At 40.6% G+C, this 24,783-nt stretch overlaps 1 protein-coding gene across 4 annotated transcripts in view; it reads right to left on the bottom strand.

The window, feature by feature from the left end:
• Nucleotides 1-348: 348 nt before the first annotated feature.
• The window catches only part of MARK1 (microtubule affinity regulating kinase 1), a 61,565-nt gene continuing 37,130 nt past the window's right edge, over nt 349-24,783 (bottom strand). The window contains exons 8-18 of one of the 4 annotated variants that reach the window (XM_064164545.1): nt 23,014-23,250; nt 22,803-22,922; nt 17,943-18,042; nt 17,252-17,364; nt 15,453-15,606; nt 13,251-13,444; nt 9,780-9,880; nt 8,931-9,092; nt 7,693-7,947; nt 4,605-4,649; nt 349-2,563 (exon numbers count right to left, since the gene is read on the bottom strand). In XM_064164545.1, the coding sequence (XP_064020615.1) occupies nt 2,209-2,563; nt 4,605-4,649; nt 7,693-7,947; nt 8,931-9,092; nt 9,780-9,880; nt 13,251-13,444; nt 15,453-15,606; nt 17,252-17,364; nt 17,943-18,042; nt 22,803-22,922; nt 23,014-23,250 (1,836 nt within the window). In that variant the 3' untranslated portion in view covers nt 349-2,208. The remainder of the gene's footprint in view (nt 2,564-4,604; nt 4,650-7,692; nt 7,948-8,930; nt 9,093-9,779; nt 9,881-13,250; nt 13,445-15,452; nt 15,607-17,251; nt 17,365-17,942; nt 18,043-22,802; nt 22,923-23,013; nt 23,251-24,783) is intronic. The other 3 variants (XM_064164547.1, XM_064164548.1, XM_064164549.1) reach the window with 3 other exon arrangements.

Below are 24,783 nucleotides of genomic sequence, written 5' to 3'. Positions count from 1 at the left end.
TTGGAATGGGCTGCCCAGGGAGGTGGTGGGGTCTCCTTCTCTGGAGACTTTGAAAGCCTGGCTGGAGGGAACACAAGGGGGAACTTCTACTGGGGAGGGTCACAGAGCACTGGAACAGGCTTCCCAGAGAGGCTGTGGGGTCTCCTCTGGAGATTTTCAAAGCCTGTCTGGACGTGTTCCTGTGTGATCGGTGTTAGATAGGATTGTCCTGCTCTGGCAAGGGAGTTCGACTTGATCTCCTCGTGTCCCTTCCAACCCCTAACACCCTGTGATGAAGTCTGTACATCTCGAGACTATTTTGCTACCTGCAGCAATAACTGTGTTTCTATAAAGGGCAGACAACAAGGCTTTTAGTATGAGAACTGTTCAAGTAAGTTTTAATAGAGTGCACCAGTGAATCAAGATGACTTGCATCAGATTTTGTTTCAATGAACATCAGATAAAAAAAGAAAAGAAAAGAAAAGGGGATACAAGTTCTTTCTTTCCACACACCACCCTTTTTCTAAGGCAACAATACACGTCCATTTCCCAACATAACTGTTACAGAGGAAAGCTACATCACAGTACAGTATGTAAAGTCCATCTCGGTCAAGAAGCCATTAGAGAATGGCACATTTACTACACTTTACAGCCTTCTAACTTAGGGTTTACAGAGTTTACCACAGCTTTTTTTAACTTTTTTTTTTTAAGTTTTTATTTCTTTTTTTTTTTTTTTTTTTAAAGTGACAAATTTCTTAATGAACTTTTCTATTCTTCACAGGAGTGTGCAGATGGGGGCCCATATGTTGATATTACAGTAATTACGACATTAAATAACATTGCACGACCAACCTCTATGGTTAATTCAGTACAAAATAACAAGTATTAAAATGTACCAGTACTAGTGGTTTTACATAGTTTATAATCATTAATTATGAAGGGGGAGGGAAGGGGAAATGTGGGATTCTCTCTTTTTTTTTTTCCCTCCTTTTCTGTAGGCAAGTGCCTAATTACAAAGCTGCACATTACAGGCATAATGATGTGGAATAAATACAAGAAATCTGGTAAAATATTAAACACAAACAGGTTACATGGGAACAAACTGTACAAGCACAAAAGCATAAATCAACAATTTATCATTATAAACAAGGTTATGTTTAGCTGTAAAATATTATGTGGAATTGCATGTACTCTTTTTTGGGGGGACACACACACACGTTCCAAAAGCCAAGCTAATTCCTGAGGTGGTATTATTAACTTATACAACTGGTCAACACTTCAGATTATTTTGTGCTATTTAAACAGTCCCAATATTAATACATTTCCATCAAAATGGAATTTATATTCTTCTGAAGGCAGCAAACAAGTGACATTTTACACCATGATATTCAAATGAAAGAATTAACGGTTCTCCATGTCGGTGCTACATTTGTTAATGGGCCATGGAAGCGAGCGCTGTGATTTGCAGACAGAACACCAACTTAGGCCTGGTTTCTGTTCCCCCAACAGCTCTGAGCTGGCCCAAGGCAGAAGAAGTTTTCTAACTGTAAGTGCCAACACTGTAAACATGTTGATGGGTGGTTTTGTTGTCGGGTTTGGTTGGTTTTTCTCCACATAAACACCATCCAATAACAAGAGCCAAAAGGTAAGCAGGAACAGTCTCGTGTGAAACAAAAGCCAATTGTTCATCGGCTTCTGGTTCAAATCATGAACAATCTGTAAAGAATTAAAACTGGTCATGCTACAGTTGTGAAAGCTATTTTTGTGCATTTGACTCAGGACACAAGTTTGGTTTTGTTTTTTAAAAAAAAAAAAAAAAGCATGACAGAGGTAAGACTTCTAAAAACCACCAAAAACGTAAATGATGGGGAAGGACTTTTCCAACTCAAAGCGTCGAACGTAGAGTTTTTTTTTCTGTGCAGAAATCTAGACAACTATACAAGATCTGGATTTAAGCAGTCATCTTTTTTATTATACAACTCTATGAACATAAAATGAACAGAATGCTCTATATACTTACCTGTACATGTGAACGCAACTTCTTTAGCTACAGTTATTTAATATAGGTCATACTGAATTTAACTTTACAATTCTGAATAACTATGTATAACCTTATTGCAATAAGGGCAATCTCTACATGGGGAGTTTCACAGGCCAATCATGTTAGGCGTAACCAGTACATTCAAAAGTGTATGAATCTTCCCTGATCCCCAAGAATTTAGGTGCTCTTTACAGCTTAAGCTCGTTTGCTATCTTGGAGGCAATGTTCTTAAACGCGATAGAAGTCCCAGATATTCTCTTGAAGCGAACTCCATTGAGCGACAACCGCGGCAGTTTGCAGACTTCCATCTCCCACTGGACGAGGCTATCTTGTCGTGCGTCGCCGTGAACGCAGAAGAGCAAAAACCTCTCTTTTTGTTCATAATCACAGTTATTAGCATCTAACACTTTCCGAATCTCTCTCATCATATCGTTTGGGTCCATAGAACTAGTGGTCTTCATACTCCACGTGAACCGCAAGGAGCGTGGCTTTGAATCTTTGCTATCCTCTTTCTCTCTGTCTTTTGGCTCCCCAGAAGCACTCCTGGAAGAAGTGACACATGGAACAGTCAAAAAATAAAAGCAGCAGAGCTGAGAGATAGAGGAGAAATACAGTTTTTGAGCAGGGGTTTCTAAACTGCAACTGGCACACCACCAGTCACATGCAAGCATATTCAAGGAGTTAGAGGGACAGTGCTGGCACAGTCGTGCACCATCTCCTGCACTCCTGTGCACTTTGGCACAGCAAGTCTGGAAACCTCTGCTCTAAAACGTTCTGATGACATGTGCAATGGTAACTGCAGCAGACATATGTTACTCCATACTGCTCCAAAGAAAGTGGAATCTATGTAAAAGCATGACTGAAATTCTGTTGATTTCATGATCTGCAGCATGCCATACACCAACAAAACTGAAGTTGAGTGACAGTCCTGAAGCAGAAATCATACTGTAAAAGCGGCAGAAGAAGAAACCCCACCCTGCAATTGACAAGCCTTCAGTTAATTCCCTCCTCTATTTTCCACCTTCCCCCCTTTTTGCATTTACTATGTGTTTTTGACCTCTCTCTGTGTAAAAAGACCGTATAATAACATATTTTGTTTTAACTTAAAATAGAATTTTGGGCTGTAATTTGGTTGCAAACAGCTTGTTTGTCAACCACTTGAGTACTCAGCCAGTGGCTTTTTCACACAAGAAACAATGACATGTAAACACAAAGCATTTTAGTTGTTACAATGACTTAAAAGTTCACAAATTTCCAGTGTTCTTACTCTAATGCTTCCTTACTGCACAGATTACTGCTTCCATTGTAGAAAGCATTTTGAGAAACAGCACTAATTATTTGCAAGTAATTCCACAGCCAACTATTTCTGTTCCTGTCCCAGGTACTGAAGATGCCCAATGCCTTCCCGTCCATCGCCAGGGGAAGGTGCTGTTCTCATTTTGATGGGCTACAAACTGTTGCTATGCAGAGAGGAGTCAAAACAAGAATTTCTATTTTAAGCCTCAGTGTGATCCCCAGAGAGCCACATCAATAGTAAGGGACAGAGCATGGCAGAAATAAGATCTCAAATGACTTCTAGCCCAAAACAGACACTGTAGGATGACAAAAAGTAGAGGAAACTAGAGAATGAAAGCAAGGGCTAAGAGCAACTTCACACTCAATTGCATTTAAACATCTGATTAAATCTCTTTTCCCTTTCCACATCAAGAATTTGACAGGGAATAGATGAATTGAAAAGGACCAGTGCTGATAAAAATGTATTGTGAACTACACAATGGATCCTGTCAAAAAGGTGCTTTTTTTTTTGAATAAAAGGATTTGTGTTTTGAAAACTGAAGTCAATACTTTCTGTAAGAGACCAGTTTAGAATGCAAACTACAATGCCTGTTTGTCAGAGAGCATAAAAAGTTATGCACTGTGTTAAGCACACCAAAAATGCAGAACCAAATGCTGACACATGGCAAAAGAGCAGATATACTGGAAAATGAGCATATGAAAGAATGCTTTGCTACTAACACAGCACCTCTTAACTTTAGGTACAGCTGTTGCCATACAAATTCAATATTTAGCAGTTGCCACCCTTTTTGCCTGAATGTCACTCACTTTGTTGCTCAGAGCAAAGTGACATTCATTTCTCAGGGATTATAAGATGTTTACTTTTGGCAAACAGCAGCTTTAATAATGGACACAGTATATCACTACAGTAAAACTTCAATATATCCACACACAGACACATAAATTTTCTACTGAAACCAAAAGTAAGCACCAATAAATATTTATAAGCCAGATCATGATTTTAAGTGCCTAAATGGTTGGTTAACTCCTACAGGGGGGCTTTATAACTCAAAGGAATATGCTTAAGTAAAGTTTTATATGAAATACTTTGCAAGAGAGGAAAAATGAGGGATAAAGGACCTCACCAAAGCCCCCTCCCCCCTCAAAGGAAAAGAAAAAACACCCTTTTTTTTGAAATGCAGGTTACTTAAGCACTGTTCTGGTTTACATCCTGCTTCAAATCTTTAAGAAATCATTTAAACCTCGATGCGAAAGACCTAGGAGCGAAGTATTAATAGTGGCTCCTCACCTTGAGGTGTCAGTTCTGCCACTGGCTTCGCCTTCACTTGGATCCCTCAAAACAAAGTTAAGGTTGAGATTCAATGATAAAGGTGAAAAATAAAAGTTACAAAAACCTACATCTAGAACAATGTTATATAGCTACTGAACAAAAAAAAAGGTAAAACCAGCATAATAATGTCAAGCCTAATACTACATTTTTTTTTCCACAGCTGCAATTTTAGTTTCCCTTTATGGTAACTTCTTTCAGGTCTGACATGTAATTATTTAATGTTGTTGGTTGGTTGTGGGTTTTGTTGTTTGGTTTTTTTAATTGATGATAAAATTAACACACTGTTTTCAACCTCCTGCAGACAGAGCAACGGTCACACATGAATTCCAGCAAGCACAGAGGAGCAGTCAATCAAGGTGGTCCAGTTGGGCTCCCCTCTGCACTTTTCTGGGCCAGGCCTTTAGCTCTCCATCCTGAAAGCACTTAGGTACATGCCCACACTTAGGCACACTCAAGTTATTAAAGGTAAGACATGCTTAAGAGTTTGCAAGGCCAGCTCTTTGGAGCCCAGTTCAGAACGGTTACTTCAATATCTGCTTAACGTGAAGCAAAATCAGCTGTTACACTGATTTTGGTAAGATTATCAGTGAGCTTGGGGTGAAATATATCTTGTTGAACTAGAGCTGTAGTTTACCAATTAACTGTTTTGTGTTATGCCATTTTAGTCTGGAGCAACTTGAAAAATACCCATAAATTGTATAAGCCACCTGGGTATGTTCCTAGTGCTGCTGTACAAACATTTTAACACTAAATTTCAATTACCTGATTAATACCTCTGAAACACAAATACTTTTTAGCAGCTAACATCAGAGAAGTATTATTTGACATAAACTATTGATACAAAAATACTTCATCATCCTATCATTAAGCATTCCCATTGTGTATTTACTGTATATACTTACCAGAAAAGGCATTTACCTTTTGCCAGAAAGGAAAAAAAAACCCAGCAAAATAAAAAGTCTTTCGTGACACCTTCCAATCAAGTACACTTTAAACCCTTATTTCCTGAATGGTACAGAAGTTAAAAGGCATGCAGTTAATGTGATCCAGCTAAAATGACAACCCCCCTCCTCCACCCATGTCATCTCAGCCACTAAACAATCCAAAGTTTAAAACAAAACACAAACAAACACAAAACCAAGACAAAATATCAACGACTGCCCCCCCAGTAACAAAACCCACAAAAGGCCTTCACTAGGGGAAAATGTATTTTTAGCAGGCTAAAACATAATAGGAAGTTGTATAACAATGTGCTATAGTAAAGGCCGTTTTAAGACATCAATTTGCAATGTTAATTATAAATGCATAGATTATCATCTTTAAACTGAAGTTTAACATCATGAAAATATTAATTCTTTGATTTGACCATTCAAAAAATTCCTTGCAATGAGCAATAAAAAAAACCCCAAACCTCATATAAAAACAAATGAACAAACAAACAATAATCAATAAAGCCAACAAAGAAACAAACCACCAAAACAACAAACCAGCCTGTGCTGTTCAAATTACAGGCTCACAGGATGTTAGGGGTTGGAAGGGACCCAAGTAGATCAAGTCCAACCCCTCCGCCAGAGCAGGACAATCCTATCTAACACAGATCACACAGGAACACATCCAAACAGGCCTTGAAAGTCTCCAGGTAAGAAGACCCCACAACCTCTCTGGGAAGCCTGTTCCAGTGCTCTGTGACCCTTACAGTAGAGAATTGGTTAGTTCCCTAACACAATACACCTTTCTTCCCCTTTTGGAAGTCTATCCTGACACCAGAGTCCATTAACTTCACTAGAACCTTTTTTCCTTTGGAAAAAAAACAAACTGATTCCCCCAAACTAAGTGCTGGAGATACCAACAGTGGAGGGTCATAGTCCTGTACCTTCAGGTTTCTGAAAAAAGAAAATCATCCACATACTCTTTTTTCTGGTCATCATAGTGTATGCCTCAGTAATACCTTTTATCAGCTCACCTCTTATCAGCTCACCAATCAGGTTAAATTCATTTTAGGAAGAACATCATTGTGTTTCTAGCTTTCTCGCTTTGCCTTTGTAATATCACCTTAAACTATTCAATGTTTTTACTTATTTGCTACTGGTAGCTTAACCTGGCTTGGAATTTTAACATAATAATTATAGAATTCAGTACAGAACAGCATGATTCTGCAAAGAAAATAGGGGGTTCCAAGATTTAGTTCTGTTACACACCAGACAGTAATACGGTATGGAACACATCCATAAGTAGGCTTATAGGTAAAGAAAGGCCACTGTCAGAAAGAGGCAAACTGAAAATTAAGTCCCCCTTCTGGGAAAGCTGTTGTGACTGCTAAGTCAAAAGTCACTTGATATTAAACAGTGTATTTTAGAAAGTCTTTCCCAGCACCTCTCCTTACTGGACTGTTAGCATCATCAAGGGAACGAATGCAGGTCTGGGATGTGTGGATTTTCGTCTTTCAGAATCCTGAACTTATATTTGAAGAAGCTGGTAACATGATGCAAGAGTCTGCATGCTGCTGAAATACTAGTATTTCCAGGCTCCTACAGTCTTGCTCACTTCTATGCTTCTCATTTATTCACAGATTTTAGAATTCCCTGTGTCAGTCTGTTGGTATCTGTTCTCTCTATGCACAGCAATAAAACTGAAAGTGTAACCCATGCAACAAATTGTACCCAGTTTAAATAGTAAAATGTTAACATTAAATAACAACTCATTTTTAAGTCACCTGGATTTTAACTTAACTGTTATATCTTTGTCTTTGAGCTGTAAAGCACGAGCAAAAACTGTTATATCTTTGTGTTTGAGCTGTAAAGCATGAGCAAAAAAACCACTGAAGTAGCATTCTCTTGCTCCTTTGAGATAAAGAAGCAGAATAGCTAGTCACATATGATTACAAGATACACAAGTAAAACGAGGCAGGTTCTGCAAGGAACACACAGAACAAGCAGCATTCTAACTAAACTTACATTTACTTCAGGCTTAAAGTGGAAATTCTCAGTGATGGCCCCAGTTAACGGCTGTGCCTTTTATCTTTTCTCTTACAAATCGAGGTACTAACCTGCGAACAAACTTGGAAGTTATCTTGCTTATTATACCAGTTGATGTCCCTCTTCTAGCATGTGCAAAAGCACCGGTTTCATGGGATGGTGAGGCGGGCGGTCCATTGTAAGTGGCATTACGCCGCTCCCTTAGCTGCTCACCATGGAAAGTGCTTCGACTTGAACTCCCCCGAGGAAAGCGGGTTCGGTCTGGAGTGGTAGTGCTAATACTATGAGCAGATGGGGAAGCAGCAGGCACTCTTTGAGTTGCACTGCTGGGAAAACACAAGCATAAATAAAGAGAAAGACTACACTAGAAATGCTCCTACATAACAACCACTTCTTAAAGGTAAAAAAAAACCAACAACCAAACCCCAAAACCTTGCTCTTTTATAAATCCCAAATCTGCTACTGATTTGTATTTAGAAATAATCAACAGATATTTAAATTGTAAAATCAAATTATCATAGAATCAGTCAGGGTTGGAAGGGACCACAAGGATCATCTAGTTCCAACCCCCCTGCCATGGGCAGGGACACCCTACCCTAGATCAGGCTGGCCACAGCCTCATCCAGCCTGGAAATTATCTCAAGTGAAAATTAATTATACACAGATAACAGGATACAGGAAAAAGGTACAAAAGCCAGTAGTAAGATCTCTTTCAGAATAATACATTCATCAAAACCTTTAACACACCAGCACTCCAAAAAACATAACAGATGCTTAAGTAATCATCTGGCACAAATAAATATATAGAGCAATTTGGATGTTAAGAGTAAGAGCAGCTATACTATGGTGCTTTTAGATAGAAATGACTCCAATCTACAACACTAGGAGGCTAACATTTCAGTATTTCACTTGACTTTATGGTGGCCTGTGTTGTTCAGTCCTGTCTAATTAGTTACATTTTTAACTGCTCAAGTTTTCCAGAAGGAGGCAGTCAAGGAACTTCTTTAACCATATAGAAACATGTGTGATGAACAAAATAAGGCTGAAATCATCTGCAATACCCACACTACTTGAGCAAGCTACTGTTTTGGAACAGAGTGCAAAGAATGGGTTTTAACAGATTGCAAACATACTGAAGTATTCTGTGAATAGAATCACAGAATCAATCAGGTTGAGACCTCCAAGATCATTCAGTCCAACCTATCACCCAGCCCTAGCCAATCAACAAGACCACAGCACTAAGTGCTCCATCCAGTATTCCCAGCCCACCCAGTGCACAGCATCAAGGAAACAGTAACCAATTGACTACCTTGGTCGGTAAGCTTCAGTGCCATCTTTGATGGTTGGCAGTGTAACTTTTATAGGATGACCAGAGGCAGACATGGACTTCTGATGTCGAGGCCGCGTTGATACAGCAGAAGCTACTGCAGAGCCTGCAGAAGATGTGCTACTTGCAGACATTTCTGTTAGGCTTTTACCATGGCAGCGAGGCAGGAGGCACAGACAAATGAAAAGGAAAGAGAAAGGTTAGGGCATCTCATTCCAATGCCAGTCACTCTCACTGGGAAGAACTTCCTCCTAACATCCAGCCTAGACCTTCCCTGGCACAACTTGAGACTGTGTCCCCTTGTTCCATTGCTGGTTGCCTGGGAGAAGAGACCGACCCCCACCTGGCTACAGCCTCCCTTCAGGTAGTTGCAGACAACAAGGAGGTCACCACTGAGCCTCCTCTTCTTCAGGCTGTGCACCCCCAGCTCCCTCAGCCTCTTCTCACAGGGCTGGCGCTTCAACAGTCTTAACAATTTCAGCTTTGCACAATTGCCAGGACATATAAAAAAGGCTACAGTGTTAAGGCAGTCCACCTGAAGTTCTGCATAGAAGAGCTGCCTACTTAGTTGTCAGCATAGTTGCTTCACTCTGTGTTGGAAGGCAACCCTTGGCCAATAAATGTGCTTCCATGAAAGAGGCAAAGGCAGGTCTATACATTCAGTTATAAATTCCATCCCAAACACACACACTGCTGCGGAAGACAAGATGAAAACACGCAAACTTTATGTGCTTCAAACCATGCCTCATAATGGTAATGATTAATTGCTTAACCTGCTATTTCTATGCTTCAGTTCTTGTACCCAAATTAATAAGCAAAGCAGAGGAATACCTGTTGTCCTTCCCGTTCTGTATTGCAGAATAGCGATCTGAAGAACGTTCGCAAACGTAAGTGTTCCTCCTTGTCATTCCACTACCAGAAAATACATTGTTCTAGAAGGAAATGAAGAGTAAAGTTAAATACTTTCTTTTGCTGCATATTATGGTGTGCAAAAGCATAAGCAGGGAAAGCAAACCAGTTTAAACCACTTATTAATAGGTATATTAAGAATATACCTAAGTCTTCAAATTACTAAATAAGACATGCATTAGTCAGAAGGCTAATACACAGGTCTTCAGATGTACCAAGTTAATCTTTTGACACAAATAATTTATACCACAGCTACTGTTTTCTGATAGCTCATAGACCATGTCCTTACTGTAGCATTTAAAGCACTCTAAAAGGAAACAGAATCACAGAATGACAGATTGGAAGGAACCCCAAGTGGATCATCTGGTCCAATCTCTAGTGATAGTGTAGTTAAAATGAGATAGCCCAGCACCTTGTTGAGCTGAGTCTTAAAGGCTGACTAGCATAGGGGAATCCACCATTTCCCTTGGGAGAAGATTCCAAACTCTAACTGTTCTCATGGGGAAAATTTTCCTTCTGGATTCCAATTGTTATCTCTCCAGAGAGCCTCCTGTAAAAAGGGAGCCTCCACTGTCATGGTAGCCACCCTTTATGTACTGGTACATGGCAATAAGGTTTTCTCTAAGCCTTCTCTTCTCAAAGCTGAACAGACCCAGTTCTCTCAGCCTCTCCTCATATGGCAGGGCATCCAGTCCTCTGATCAAAACACAGAAATTTGATTTTGTGATGACTGCTTTATTAAACATAATTATCCAATTCCTATGCATTGTCTTAATAAATTGTCTCCAAAGTCAAAAGCCCAAACTGGAATGCCAGAGAACACATCTGGTTGGTTGAATGCTTCCCTGGGCAGATTAAGATGACAGCTAGAGCTCCAGCCTTACAGTTTGTTGCTTCCTGTGGAAAGAGTTCTCTAGAGAAAACTGCAAACATTACCAATCTGCATCAGTCAAGACAGAAATTATGATGGCAAATAGGCCTTGTAGCACCAAATACTGATTGGATTTACTAATCTCAGTTTGCATGCACCTCAAAGTACCTACAAACATTCTCCTCTCACCATGCACAGATTAGCTGCTGAAAAGTTGCTTTCAGTACATGATGTATAATTATTAGTTTCTAAATACAGTATATATTGAATTAGGGCCAAGAAGATGCTCAAAGGGCTGCAGCATCTCTGCTGTGAGGACAAGCTATGAGAGTTAGGTTCTTCAGACTGGAGAAGAGAAGGCTTCAAGGAGACCTTATAGTGGCCTTCCAGTGTCTGAAGGAGGCCTACAAGAAGGCTGGGGAGGGATTATTGACAAGGTCTTGTAATGATAGGACGAGGAGTAATGGGTTTAAACTGGCAGAGGGGAGATTCAAGCTAGATGTTAGGAAAGGGTTCTTTGCAGTGAGGGTGGTGAGACACTGGGACAGGTTGCCCAGGGAAGTTGTGGCTGCTCCTTCCCTGGAGGTGTTTAAGGCCAGGTTGGACGAGACCTTGAAAAACCTATTGCAGTATGAAGTGTCCCTGCCTATGGCAGGGGGTTGGAACTGGATAATTTTTGAAGTCCCTTCCAACTTAAACGATTTTATGATTCTAACTTGGGAAAGGAGAGGTTTGCAAAGTGCTGACATTGCATATTGATGCATGCTGGCAAAAGATTTCAAAGCCAATTAATTTGGGTACTGCAGGACATCATGAAGTCTGCAAGATTTACTGTGTGTCTAGGTCTCCTTCTTCTACTGCTTTTTGGCATTAGTATCACCTCAGAGACATGACTGAACTAAACTATTTCAAAGCCAATTCATAAGCAGTATCACTAAGCTGGTTTTGAAATTGAATTCTCCTAAGCTACACCAGTACAACCAAAGGTGACAAATGTGTTTAAGAAATCCTGTTTTCCTTTACCCTGTTACCCTCAAAATTATCAACAGTGTTATAAAAATTATCCACATTAGCTTTGCCCATTTTACATCTTTGAATTTTGGAAAACAAATTGACTTTTTCAGACATCACTATTCCTTAATCATGGCCATTACAAACCCATTCATCAAGTCCTCAAAATAGCAACAGAGCTAAAAACATCAATATAGAAGCTGCCATTAGCAAATAAACAATTTTCTCACTCTTCATAGCAAAGATACTCCACAGTAATTAGTTCTCATGAAGCAAATAAATGCTTTGGACATAGGAGCTTGTACCACCCATGACTGTAATCAGCTTTGGGGCAATGAAGTTTTAGAAAAGCTCAAATATGAAATCTAATTTTTAAAGACTCAAAAGTTCCTGCATGAAATCCACATGGCCACAATTTCAAAGACTCTTTATGGAAGGGCAAAAAGCTATTTAAAAATAAGAGAAAAAGAAAACACTTAAAATATCTACAGAGGTGTTGCAGGAAGCCCACAGAATATTACGTAGTTAAATGAACTTCAGCCTATTTTATTTTAAGAAATTATTCTAGCAGAAATGTGTTATCACTGCCCTGGGAAAGGCAGCACACAGAATCCCAGAAGATGCTGAGAATTCCTGCTGTCCATCTACTGTACTCAAAGCTGGCCAGAATCTTCATATTGAGTATAGCAGATCTCTTAAACAGCTAAAAGTATACTTGAATCTTAAAATTATGATTTATCTGTATTTGTTGTTTGTTGCTGCTCTTCACATGGGCTGTTGCTCTTAAGTAGCATTTTATACACTATGCAACACCTTTTCATTGTGTATTCTAAACACTGATACTATTGAACATGAACTCCCACAAGGCAAAGTAGATGCTTTCACATTATTAGAGACAAACTCTTCCACCTGGAAAAGAAACATGTCTGAGACAGCAATATGGTAAAAAATTACACAACTACAAATAAGGAGATCACAACAGCAGAACTAGACAATTATAAGGTTCTTAACAGAAGAATCAGGTTGTAACTTGTAGTATCAACAGGCACACACACTAGAGGAAAAAGTGAGTTGTTTCCCTTCACCTCACCCCGTTTCTGAAGTCCCAGTAAAGTGGTTTCAGAAAGCTAACCAGATAAATTTACAGAGTAGTTCAGGAGGGATCCAGATGAAATCTCCAATTCAGGAAGTCTCTTAGAAGCATTAGGAACCAGTAGGAAAGCACTTCACATTGGCTTTCCTTAAATATCCACTATTTGTCTTGAGAGATTGTCAGTTTGCCCAAGTGCAGCCATTCTCCTGCTTAGTGTTAGAAAAAGTAAAGTTGGGGGAGGCAGGGGGAGGAAAAGGTTTTATTTTAAAAGACACTCACTGTAACCCATTTCTGTCTGCCAGTAAAAGTAACAAGAAATAGACTTTGTGGCTTATTCAGTAACCTTTATGTCTACAGTAACCCTATGCTGCAGATTTTAAACAGAGAATAACAACAAGCCAAAAGCACACCGACTCACACTGGTAACTGCACTTGATTTCTTCCTCTCTGGACCCACAAGTGGACTTGCAGCCATCTCCCCTTTGGATCCCACTGTAGTGCTGCTAAGTTTGCGTGAAACATCCTTGTCCCAGTCTTCTTTCTGTTCACTTTCCACGCTGTTTGCCTGAGCCCTTTTTGTGTATGACACAGCAGGAGGAATTGAGGGACCAACTGCCAAATAAAAACAGTATTAATAAATACCTAAAAATAATCACTGCATTTTTCTTGGCCAAAATAGTCTAAATATAGTTCCCCCAAGACCAAAAAAAAAGCATTTGAACAACTATGACTACAAACTCAGCACACATATCAACTTTGTAAACTAAGCCTTGACAGCCTACATTCTTTTTACCCACTTTATTTTCATTACCAATGTGTAGTTCAGAATCAGTTTCACAGAATCAACCAGGTTGGAAGAGACCTCCAAGATCATCCAGTCCAACCTATCCCCCAGCCTTATCCAGTCAACTAGACCATGGCACTAAGTGCCTCATCCAGGCTTTTCTTGAACACCTCCAGGGATGGTGAACTAGAGTACTTTAATTCTTATTTTAACCTCATGAAATTTGTGTGGGATTATGAAAAAGAAGGAATTAGCAGATACTTTTCAAATTATTTTAGTACTTTTTTGTCACATAACTTTTCCTCTAAGGACTAATGAAAGATCCTTTGTCCCCAAAATCGTAGGATGTTAGGGGTTGGAAGGGACCCATATCAAGTCCAACCTCCCCTGCTGGAGCAGGACAATACCATCTAACACAGATCACAGAGGAACACACCCAGACAGGCCTTCAAAGTCTCTAGAGAAGGAGGCTCCACAACCTCCCTGGGAAGCCTGTTCCAGTGCTCTGTGACCCTCACAGTAAAGAAGTTCGCTATAACTACTTTGTTTGTACTTGGAAAAAGTACAATTCCTTCTCCCTCATCATTCATTAAAATACCTTGGGGCAAATCCTTCATCAGTAGAAGTTTACAATCCCTTGAAACAAAGTCACATCAGTGATGTTCACACTACCAGTTACTTTTTTGAAAGAAAAATACACTAATACAGAGGGAGAATAGATAATATATTAGAAAATAATTAATCAGAGAAAAAGGCCAAACATTTTAGGAATAGTTCTAGTAATTTCATGTTTTGGGGGGGAATAATTAGTAAAATCATCTCTCACACAGAATCATAGAATGCACCCTTGTTAAGCTGAGTCTTAAAACTGTCCAGTACAGGGGAATCCACTGCTTGAGAGATGATTTCAGTGTCTTTCACTTAATGTGTACAATATGCACTCCTATTTGATGTGGCCACTTTCACCTAAAAACATTCCCTGAATACCTGATAAAATTGTTGTCTCTTGGAAACAAACAATTTAGCCTCACTTGGAGTACTTGGAGTATGACATTGAACTGCTGGAGTGAGTCCAGGGGAGGGCCAAGAAGACGATCAGAGGGCTGGAGCACCTCTGCTGTGAGGACAGGCTATGAGAGTTAGGCTCTTCAGTCTGGAGAAGAGTAGCTTCAAGGAGACCTTATAGTGGCCTTCCAGTATCTGAAGGGGGGCTACAGGAAGGCTGGGGAAGGACTATTGACAAGGTCTTGTAATGACAGGATGAGGAGCAATGGGTTTAAACTGGCAGAGGGGAGATTCAAGCTAGATGTTAGGAAAGGGTTCTTTCCAGTGAGAGTGGTGAGACACTGGCACAGGTTGCCCAGGGAGGTTGTGGCTGCTCTCTCCCTGGAGGTGCTCCAGGCCAGGCTGGATGAGGCCTTTAGTGACCTGTTCTAGTGGTAGGTGTCCCTGCCTATGGCAGGGGTTTGGAACTAGATGATCTTTGAGGTCCCTTCCAAAGTAAACCATTCTATCATTCTAAGACCAGATGTAGTAATGCCCATCATGTTTTTGCTACCTTTGAGTTTATCCAGACCAGTATTTTGCCATTAATTCCTAAACAGGAAACCTCCCCAAGCTCTTAGTAAGTCAATTAAGTCCAAAAAAACTTATAGCTGCAGATTCCATTGACTCAGATTTACCACAGAAACCTTCATACAAATAAAAGCATCACAGTGGGGCATGATGAGATACACAAGAAATGCACAGAGTGGTGGACCTCCTAGGTTCACAAAACACTGCACATTTAGACTTCAACTGTGTATGTTATTTTACTTGTTGGAATGTCATCCCCACCATGATCACTGAACCGCCGTTGTTTCTGATTAGTTGATATACTCCGCTGGACCTTCAAGTGAGCAGGAGACTGCACAGAACTGTTGTTGAGGTCGCTGCTAGGACGAGACCTTTGACCCAGGTTGCTGCTGGACAAGGATTCACCTCCTTCAAACTGTAAGAGAAAGAGTGTTTCAAAGCATAAAACATTAGTTCAACATTACTGATACTTTTACAGCATAGAGCTTTCACAGAGCTTTTTGTGTGGCCAGTAGGACAAGGGAGGTTATTCTGCCCCTGTACTCAACACTGGTCAGGCCACACCTTGAGTGCTGTGTCCAGTTCTGGGCCCCTCAATTCAAGAGAGATAACTTTTACAGCATAATAAAGCAAAGAGTTCTAATCAAAGACTTTTTTTTCTAATTTAAATTTGTATTCAGAGATTTAATCACTTTGGGCTTAAAATGCTTTTAAGAACGTACAGGTTAAGCTAAAAAGTTAATGAATGCTGAAAATAAAATTAAAAGAACATTGACAGTGACAAAAACTCTGCTATTTTCACAGTATCACAGTATCATCAGGGTTGGAAGAGACCTCACAGATGTCCAACCCTTTACCACAGAGCTCAAGGCCAGACCATGGCACCAAGTGCCACGTCCAACCTTGCCTTGAACAGCTCCAGGGACGGCGACTCCACCACCTCCTCGGGCAGCCCATTCCAGTGTCCAATGACTCTCTCAGGGAAGAACTTTCTCCTCACCTCAAGCCTAAATTTCCCCTGGTGCAGCCTGAGGCTGTGTCCTCTTGTTCTGGTGCTGGCCACCTGAGAGAAGAGAGCAACCTCCTCCTGGCCACAACCACCCCTCAGGTGGTTAAACAGGAGCCAAAGAATAGCTTTCCCTGCCTTTGTTTTTTAAAGGTTAACAAACATTTCCAGCTTCAGAACAACTTCAGAATACACCATATTGAGTCAGAAGGGTTAAAAAAACAAGCACTATGGATTCAATGACTCTCTAAGGCCTTCAAGACATCTTGGTCACTGGTTTGTGAAGCACAAATTGTAAGTAAAAGAAGTGGAAAAGACAAAATATCCTTTTCCAAGCAGTTGGAATCGAGATAATTTCAAACAGATTCCCTCCATGCTCTGCTATCACAAGGGAATTCTGTTTGAGAGATGTTCTGGGAAAATGCACTCAAGGATGCCCATGTCATATCTACACTATCTTGGAAACGAAAGAAGGTCAATGAAGCAGCAAGAATAATATTCTTTGGGGGTCAACTTGATTTCTTGAAAATCTCTTTGGTCCCTAAAGATCTACAGATGCCTCTAGTTACAAAGAGCCAAAAAGACTTTTCTACAACAAATTTATTACTGAATAGAATGTAATTCTTTATTAAATAATAGGAGTGAGAAAGGATGAACACATTTCTGAGAAGTAACAGATGTCACTTCTTGGTAGTAAGAAGAATAATTGCTTCAGTCAAATGAACTCAGCTTTTAGCTGCAAACATGCAGCAAGAAGGCTCAGCACTTAGAAGTCATGCCCCTTCAGATCAACAGCTAGCTTTTAAAAGAAGCTATTTGACATATTTACAAGCAAATGTGAAGATAATATATTCAATCTACTTCTGCTTGTGAGAACTAAAAAGATATCCAAGATGATATGAAAAGGGAAAGGCATTATTAAGTTATCAATCATAAGGGTTTTTTTTTTACCCCTCCAAAAGATGTTACAGAATAGTTCATAAAAATCATCAAAATATTCAACCCAACAAGCTCTAGAGGCCAAAACAGAAGACATTAATTAGCTAGCACTTACTTCAGGTGGTTTTCTACCTAGAAGCAGATAAGTAGCCATGACTTCATCGTACTTTTGGTTTACTAAGGATTCATGGATTTCTTCTCTTGAAAAGCCCATTGTGACCATGATGTCTACAAGGAAGAAGAGCAAGATACATTAGCAGAGTAAATGTTTAGGTTTACTGACAACATAACAATGAAAAGAGAAAAAAGTCCTTACAATTTAACAGGTAATTGGGACTCAACTCGACTGGCAGCATCACTGCTGTGCAAAATCTAAAAGGCTACAGCTCTTTCATTGTTGTTTTCTTCTGGGAAACTCTCACCTTGGTCATTTGACATAATTCAGCATTACATGTTATTCAAACACATAAATCACTGACAAACAGAAACTAAGAAAAGCTACAGTACCTTTCTCTGACCATGGTGGATAAACCCCATTACCTTCAGAACAAAATCTGTCTCCTGCCTGTTGAGTTCTATAAACTCATTTGTCTTTTGCTGTGCCTGTAGATTCATGCCAGCTCAGTGAAATCACAACAGTAGTGACAAGAAGAGAACTGTAATGAAATGTCTCATTTAAGTAACTAAAAAATCCCCAAACATTTCAGTTGTACAATAAGACTCCATCTCCAATAGAAGAGTTTGGTTGATGTACAACATAAAATTGCCTATGTATATCAGATGCAATATCCTTGTAAAAATCTTACCTATTCTTTTTGTGTCATTAAAATCAGGTTCAGGCTCAGTATATGGCTTTAGTTCTTCTTCTTCATGGCCAACATTCATCCACCTATCCTTCATAATTTGCTAAGAAAAGAAATGAGCTTTAGGTCAATATGCCACACCTGAAAAATGTGTGCTAGCTGCTCTGGGGCAAAAATAATTGAAATGAATCATCTGAATACTGCTCTTCTCTTTGCACCTTTCCCATCTTAGTGTCTTTTATATTTTACATACTTTTGTTTCCATTAGCTCATTCCCCCCTACTATTTGCATTCTGTAACACAATCCTCCTACTCAAAATATCATTATAGGTTGGACTGGATGATCTTGGAGGTCTCTTCCAACCTGGTTGATTCTATGATTCTATGATCACAAAAAGTGCTGGGAGAAAAAAACCCTGTAGTTTCAACACAGAAAAATCTGTCATTTTTTACCTTTCATTTCCACCATCTCTTCCTCCCATCTTGTTGAGTAACTGACACTCATTCATGACCTCATCACAGGATATCAGAGGTTGGAAGGGACTCAAGGAGACCATAGAGCCCAACCCCCCTGCCAGAGCAAGACCACACAATCTAGCACAGATCACAGAGAAATGTATCTAGACAGGCCTTGAAAGTCTCCAGGAAAGAGACTCCACAACCTCTCTGGGGAGCCTGTTCCAGTGCTCTGTGACCCTTACAGTAAAGAAGTTTCTCCTTGTGTTGAGGGGGAATCTCCTGTGCTGCAACTTACCCCCATTGCTCATTGTCCTATCCCAGGGAGCAGTGAGCAGAGCCTGTCCCCCACCTCCTGACCAGCCCTCAGGTGTTTATAGACATTTATTAAATCCCCTCTCAGTCTTCTCCAGACTAAAAAGTCCCAAGTCTCTCAGTCTCTCCTCATCTTGATTAAGGTCCCTAAATGTTACTACAACTCTACCACAACAAATACCACCACCTCTATTACAATAAATAACTCCATCAAATAATAACAAAGGAAGTTTAGAAGCTACAGAATATTTTGGGAGTGCACTGATGTTTCTTAAAGTAATTCATTTCAAGACTCTGATGCCAACTGGCTATCTTTTCCTATGGATCTTCTCACTGCACTAGACCTAAATATGTTCAGTTTGGCCAGAGGGAAAAATGCCTCTGAACTCTCTCTGTGCTATGCCGATATTAACTTAAAACATTTCTCCTTTGCTCTTCAGAAAATTTCCTTCTGCTGTAGTCCAGATCTTTTACATGCCTGCAAGCTGGAGTCCCTTAATCACCACCATCCTGATTTCCCCTTAAGGATACATCCATCTTTTTAAACAGCTAAAAAAAACCATTTTCCCTCCCACAGCAACTGGCACATATGACTCTTTAGGGACAGGTACTAATATTGCTCAGTGGATTGATAGAAGAGTGAAACAAGTACCAGCAAGTCATTTCCCACAGGCTCCAAATACTCCTTGCAAACACCAAATTCAGTTATTTCTGACAAAGAATGAGCAAGTCAATTTTCCATTGATAAGACTGAATTCTTTGTATGTTGTGCTGCTGCTGCAAAATGATAGGACCAAATAGATGTACACTTTAAAGCACCAGACAGAGGTCTGTATTTGGCCCAGTTAATGTCTTGCTGACAAGGAGACTTTTCAAAACAATATTTAAAGGTTTGCCACAGAAGTGATTATTTTTTGCCTTTGGGTGGCATAAAGGGGAAAGGATTGTGAACATGTATTACTGTGCTGCATTTCTGGCACAAAAAGCACAAGGCTACTTGACAACAGAATTCATTTATGTATTTGCAGCCTTGCAGTAATTTAAGGCTCCCCCAAGGAGTAGTACGCAGTAAAAAAATATCCTTTTTAAGATACTGTTAATTACATTTAATGTTTAAGCACAATGAAGTGTTTGGATGACAGGAATCACACTACTTAGATCCCATCTCCCTTTCTTGATGCCCTTGAGTTAAAGGGGTAAACCCAACAATTCTCACATAGTTTTCCACGTCTCCTCAGTAGGTGGATGCACAGTGCCATGTAATCTGCTCTAGGTTTCCATCTGTTAAATACCTTAACTTTTGCTAGCTTTTCTTTTAAATACATGATCTCCTAGGCATGCTGAGTTACTGTACAGCTCTTAAAAGTGGCTCTTACAATCAAGCATTCTCAAGTGAAACAAATGATCCAGTTCCAAGATGAATCTAAGTTCAGCTGAGCTTCCAGTCAGGCGATTCAACAGCAGCAGACTTTGTCAGGGTATTTAAAGATCAACCCAAAGTGACTTTCAGCCAGCTAGATATTGATAAAGCTTCCCTCAATTTTCAGGCAAACTACTTAATATCTGGCCTTGCTGCCTCATTTGCTTTACTACTCTTTGTAAACATAAATCTGCTCTGTGGAAATTTCACTACTGGTTTACCAAGAAGTGAAGACTGGGAGGGAGAAGAGGAATCTGTTGAAATCTCAATGCTTAAGAGAGATCTCTGGACTTTCTGACAATGCATTTTTCCCATCTCTTCCTATGAAGATTTATTGCTCTGCTACATTTTCTTGCTGCTTCCTCTCTGCTGCAATCACACAAAACCCTCAAAGAGCCATTTTAGTAAAGATTTGCCTCATCCTTACCAGAAGGAAAGTGCTAAGCCTAACGTATATGGTCCTGACTCTGCATCAGGCTCAGCTTTGATGCTAATGACACAGCCAAACACCCTGAAAAACATGCATGGGAAATGAGCTGCAACTGAGAATATAATTAAAAGCCAATGCACAAAGGAAATTCCTCTCCACCTAGGATGCCATTCTTTCCACTTTAAGAAACCCCTAATAAATACATACTTCTATGCTAAAGATATATTTTTAGAAGTGCTCAGACAGAAGAAATGGTAATTTCTTTTCAAACCACATACCACAGCTTTCTAATTCAAACAAGCAAACATGTGACTTCAGAAAGATTAACTTCAAATGTATGTGATGCCTCTCCCTCAGCTCAGCAGATTGATCAATGCCTGTTATCATGAATATTTGGGTACTGTCTCATGATAGAACCATAGAATCAACCAGGTTGGAAGAAACCTCTAAGATCATCCAGCCCAACCTAGCACCCAGCCCTAGCCAGTCAACCAGACCATGGCACCAAGTGCCTCATCCAGACTTCTCTTGAGCATCTCCAGGGATAGTGACCCAATCACACAACATTCACTTGCTCTCTTCCATACATTCTAACAACGACACTGATCCAGCAGGGCTGCTATCCAACACTTCCTTTCAGAATGGAATTTTAGAACTGGGTAACATCACAACACCTAAAATGAAAGCCAAAAAAATAAAATCAATCTGAGGAGAAACTGTTGAAAAGTACATTAAGAGGAAAATCTGGTTTCCCAAAACTGAAACGTGGCACAAAAAAAAAGCAGTCTCTCATCATCTGTGAGTGACTTTACTCTTATGAGTAAGTCCTCTAGGCAGTCATAAATACAAGATAATTAATATCAGTGAAGCACCATTCACACAATCAACCAGGTTGGAAGAGACCTCCAAGCTCATCCAGTCCAACCTATCCCCCAGCCCTAGCCAGTCAACCAGACCATGGCACTAAGTGCCTCAGCCAGGCTTTGCTTGAACACCTCCAGGGATGGGGACTCCACCACCTCCCTGGGCAGCCCATTCCAATGCCAATCACTCTCTCTGCCAACAACTTCCTCCTAACAGCCAGCCAAGACCTTCCCCAACACAACTTGAGACTGTGTCCCCTTGTTCTATTGCTGGTTGCCTGGGAGAAGAGACCAACCCCACCTGGCTACAGTCTCCCTTCAGGTAGTTGTAGACAACGAGGTCTCCCCTGAGCCTCCTCTTCTCCAGGCTGCACACCCACAGCTCCCTCAGCCTCTCCTCACAGTGTTTGTGTTCCAGGCCCCTCACCAGCTTTGTTGCCCTTCTCTGGACATGTTCCAGCACCTCAACATCTCTCTTGAACTGAGGGGCCCAGAACTGGACACAGCACTCAAGGTGTGGTCTGACCAGTGCTGAGTACAGGGGAAGAATAACCTCCCTCATCCTACTGGCCACACTGCTCCTGATGCAGGCCAGGATGCCACTGGTTCTCTTGGCCACCTGGGCACACTGCTGGCTCATCTTCAGCTACTATCTACCAGCACCCCCAGGTCCCTTTCTTCCTGGCTGCTCTTCAGCCACTTTGTCCCAAGCCTGTAGTGCTGCTTGGGGTTGTTGCAGCCAAAGTGTAGAACCCTGCACTTGGCCTTGTTAAATCTCATCCCTTTGGCCTCTGCCCACCCATCCAGCCTGTCTAGGTCCCTCTGCAGGGCTCTCCTACCTTCCAACAGATCAACACCTGCTCCTAGCTTGGTGTCATCTGCAAACTTACTGACAATGGACTCAATCTCCTTGTCCAGATCATCAATAAAGATATTGGAAAGGACTGGGCCCAGCACTGATCCTTGGGGAACACCACTAGTGACAGCTGCCAACTGGATGTGGCACCATCCACCACCACTCTCTGAGCCCAGCCTTCCAGCCAGTTCTTGACTCCACTGTCATGGTAGCCACTCTTTATGTACTGGTACATGATAATGAAGTACAAGGTAAAAAGCCTTCCCTTCTCAAAGCTGAACTAGGCCAGTTGTCTCAGCCTTTCCTCATATGACAGGTATTCTTGTCCTCTGACCACTCTTGTGACCCTTATTTGACGCTTTCCAGCCTGTCCACCTCTTTTTTTCAGTGCAGCGGAGAGCAAAACTGCACACAACACCAAATGGGGAAAGTAAAGAAGTCTTAAGCAGTTATGGTATTTTATTCTTTCTCAATCTAAAGGCCCCTCCAGACTTCTTTTTCCTCCCAGGACAGAATTTTTTACCTCCAAGCTGCCTCGCTTTATTGGATTGAGTACTAGTAGCTTCTTCAGTAGATTTTCACAGTCTGTGGACATGTAGAACGGAATGCGGTACTTCCCCCTCAGCACTCGCTCCCTCAGTTCCTTTAAAAGCAAGTTTTAAGAGGTGAGCCTACTAATGACATCAGAGTTCTCAAGAGAGTAAAAAGCAAAGCTTTCAGTGCTGTAACTGTACCTTCAGATTCTGACCATCGAACGGCAGCGATCCGCTTACTAATGTGTACAATATCACCCCAAGGCTCCACACGTCCACCTCAGGACCATCGTATTTCTTCCCTTGGAAAAGCTCAGGAGCAGCATAAGGTGGGCTTCCACAAAATGTGTCCAGTTTATTACCAACTGTAAATTCATTACTAAACCCAAAGTCTGCAATTTTAATGTTCATGTCTGCATCAAGTAGAAGATTTTCTGCCTAAGAGAAAGATAAAAGAGGAAAAGGACAAATTATTCATCCAAGTAAGAGAAATAAATTAGTACATGATTATCAAGATATTATTTTTTTATTAGTGTACCAATAAATGCCCAAATATTTCTTTATTTAAATGGTTTTCTACCCATTTCTTTTCTTGCAGAACAGAAGAAAATAATCCTCCTGGAAAAAAAATCACAAAGACTGAAAACTGACTATACTTACTCAGGAAACTAACTATTAAAAGCAGATAAAGAGACCTGAAAGACAGTGAGTGAATCAACTATGGAGATTTTCTTTGCTGAAAGAAGTAACTGAGCTTTAGACTGAAGTATCTAGACATCCCAAAATAGCAGCTTCAGCTTTTCACAGGTTCATGCCAACTTCTGATGCAAAAGAGCATAAATCTAATCCCAGACATCATCTACCATTTTAGTGAGGTACATCTGTGGCCGTTTGAGCTAGATTTCTAGCTCAGACATAGGGGAGAGGTGAACATTCCAGGGACAGGCCACATAATGGCAACAATGGATAAGCTAATATCATTTCATTGGAGCATCAAGAGCTTTATGTCTAGAAGCACAGCTTGTACTTTCCCCCTTGCTGGCTTCTGCTGCTTCAGCTGTGCCTGCTGCTATCTTCTCCCACTGCTGTTTTGGCTGCTGCCATTTCGCTGCCGCTTGACCCCTTCCCCAACTTCCTTAAGGTTATTATATCTCTGCAGTAGTTTATTTCTCCTTACACTGTTATGTTTGAACTATAAGAAATACATTTTCACTTTTCCCTGACTTTCAAAAAAAGAAAAATCTGTGTTGTGGTGAGTTTATTCTACCAGGGGAGGGATCCACCCTAACACAGTACAAGACGTTAGAAGAGATTTAAGACTTGAAACAAACAAGATCTCTTCTGATTACAAGATGAAACACTTCAAGTTACGTGCGTGTCTTCACCATTCTGTACCAAAACATTTCTCTCCCCTTTATTACTTGCATTTGCTTTTTCAGTAACAACACTGAGGATTTCAACACTCAAGTATTGCACTGTGTATGAAAAAAAAAAATAAGATGCATGTATAGTGATGGTTTAGAACCAGCTTTAGCTTAGTTCCTAGTTACAAACAAAACCAGGAATTTTACAGGGACTGCTAAGTAAAAGCTAAGTAAAGCTAGGGATAGAACACAGACTAACAACAACTGATAAATTTATGTCATCCCACTCATTTGCTGCATAGTTTATATTTGGTAGCACAGACTTGCTTTTGCCTTTCTTCACTTCTCTCTCTGTGGCTCTGCTTGCTTATATGGCTCCTTTACCTCCTTTCTGACCTTCTACTGGCTCAACTGACTCTACTCCGCTCTGGTGAGACCCCATTTGGAGTACTGTATCCAGTTCTGGAGCCCCCATTACAAGAAGGATGTGGAGATGCTGGAGCGTGTCCAGAGAAAGGCCCCTGGGTTGATCAGAGGGCTGGAGGACCTCTCCTATGAGGACAGACTGAAAGAGTTGGGGCTGTTCAGTCCAGAGAAGAGGAGGCTC

The sequence above is a fragment of the Pogoniulus pusillus genome, chromosome 25 (genome assembly GCF_015220805.1).
Source record: "Pogoniulus pusillus isolate bPogPus1 chromosome 25, bPogPus1.pri, whole genome shotgun sequence".
NCBI classification, from domain to species: Eukaryota; Metazoa; Chordata; class Aves; order Piciformes; family Lybiidae; genus Pogoniulus; species Pogoniulus pusillus.
Note: the sequence above shows the minus strand (reverse complement) of the source record. Positions and strands in the feature narration are given on the sequence as shown.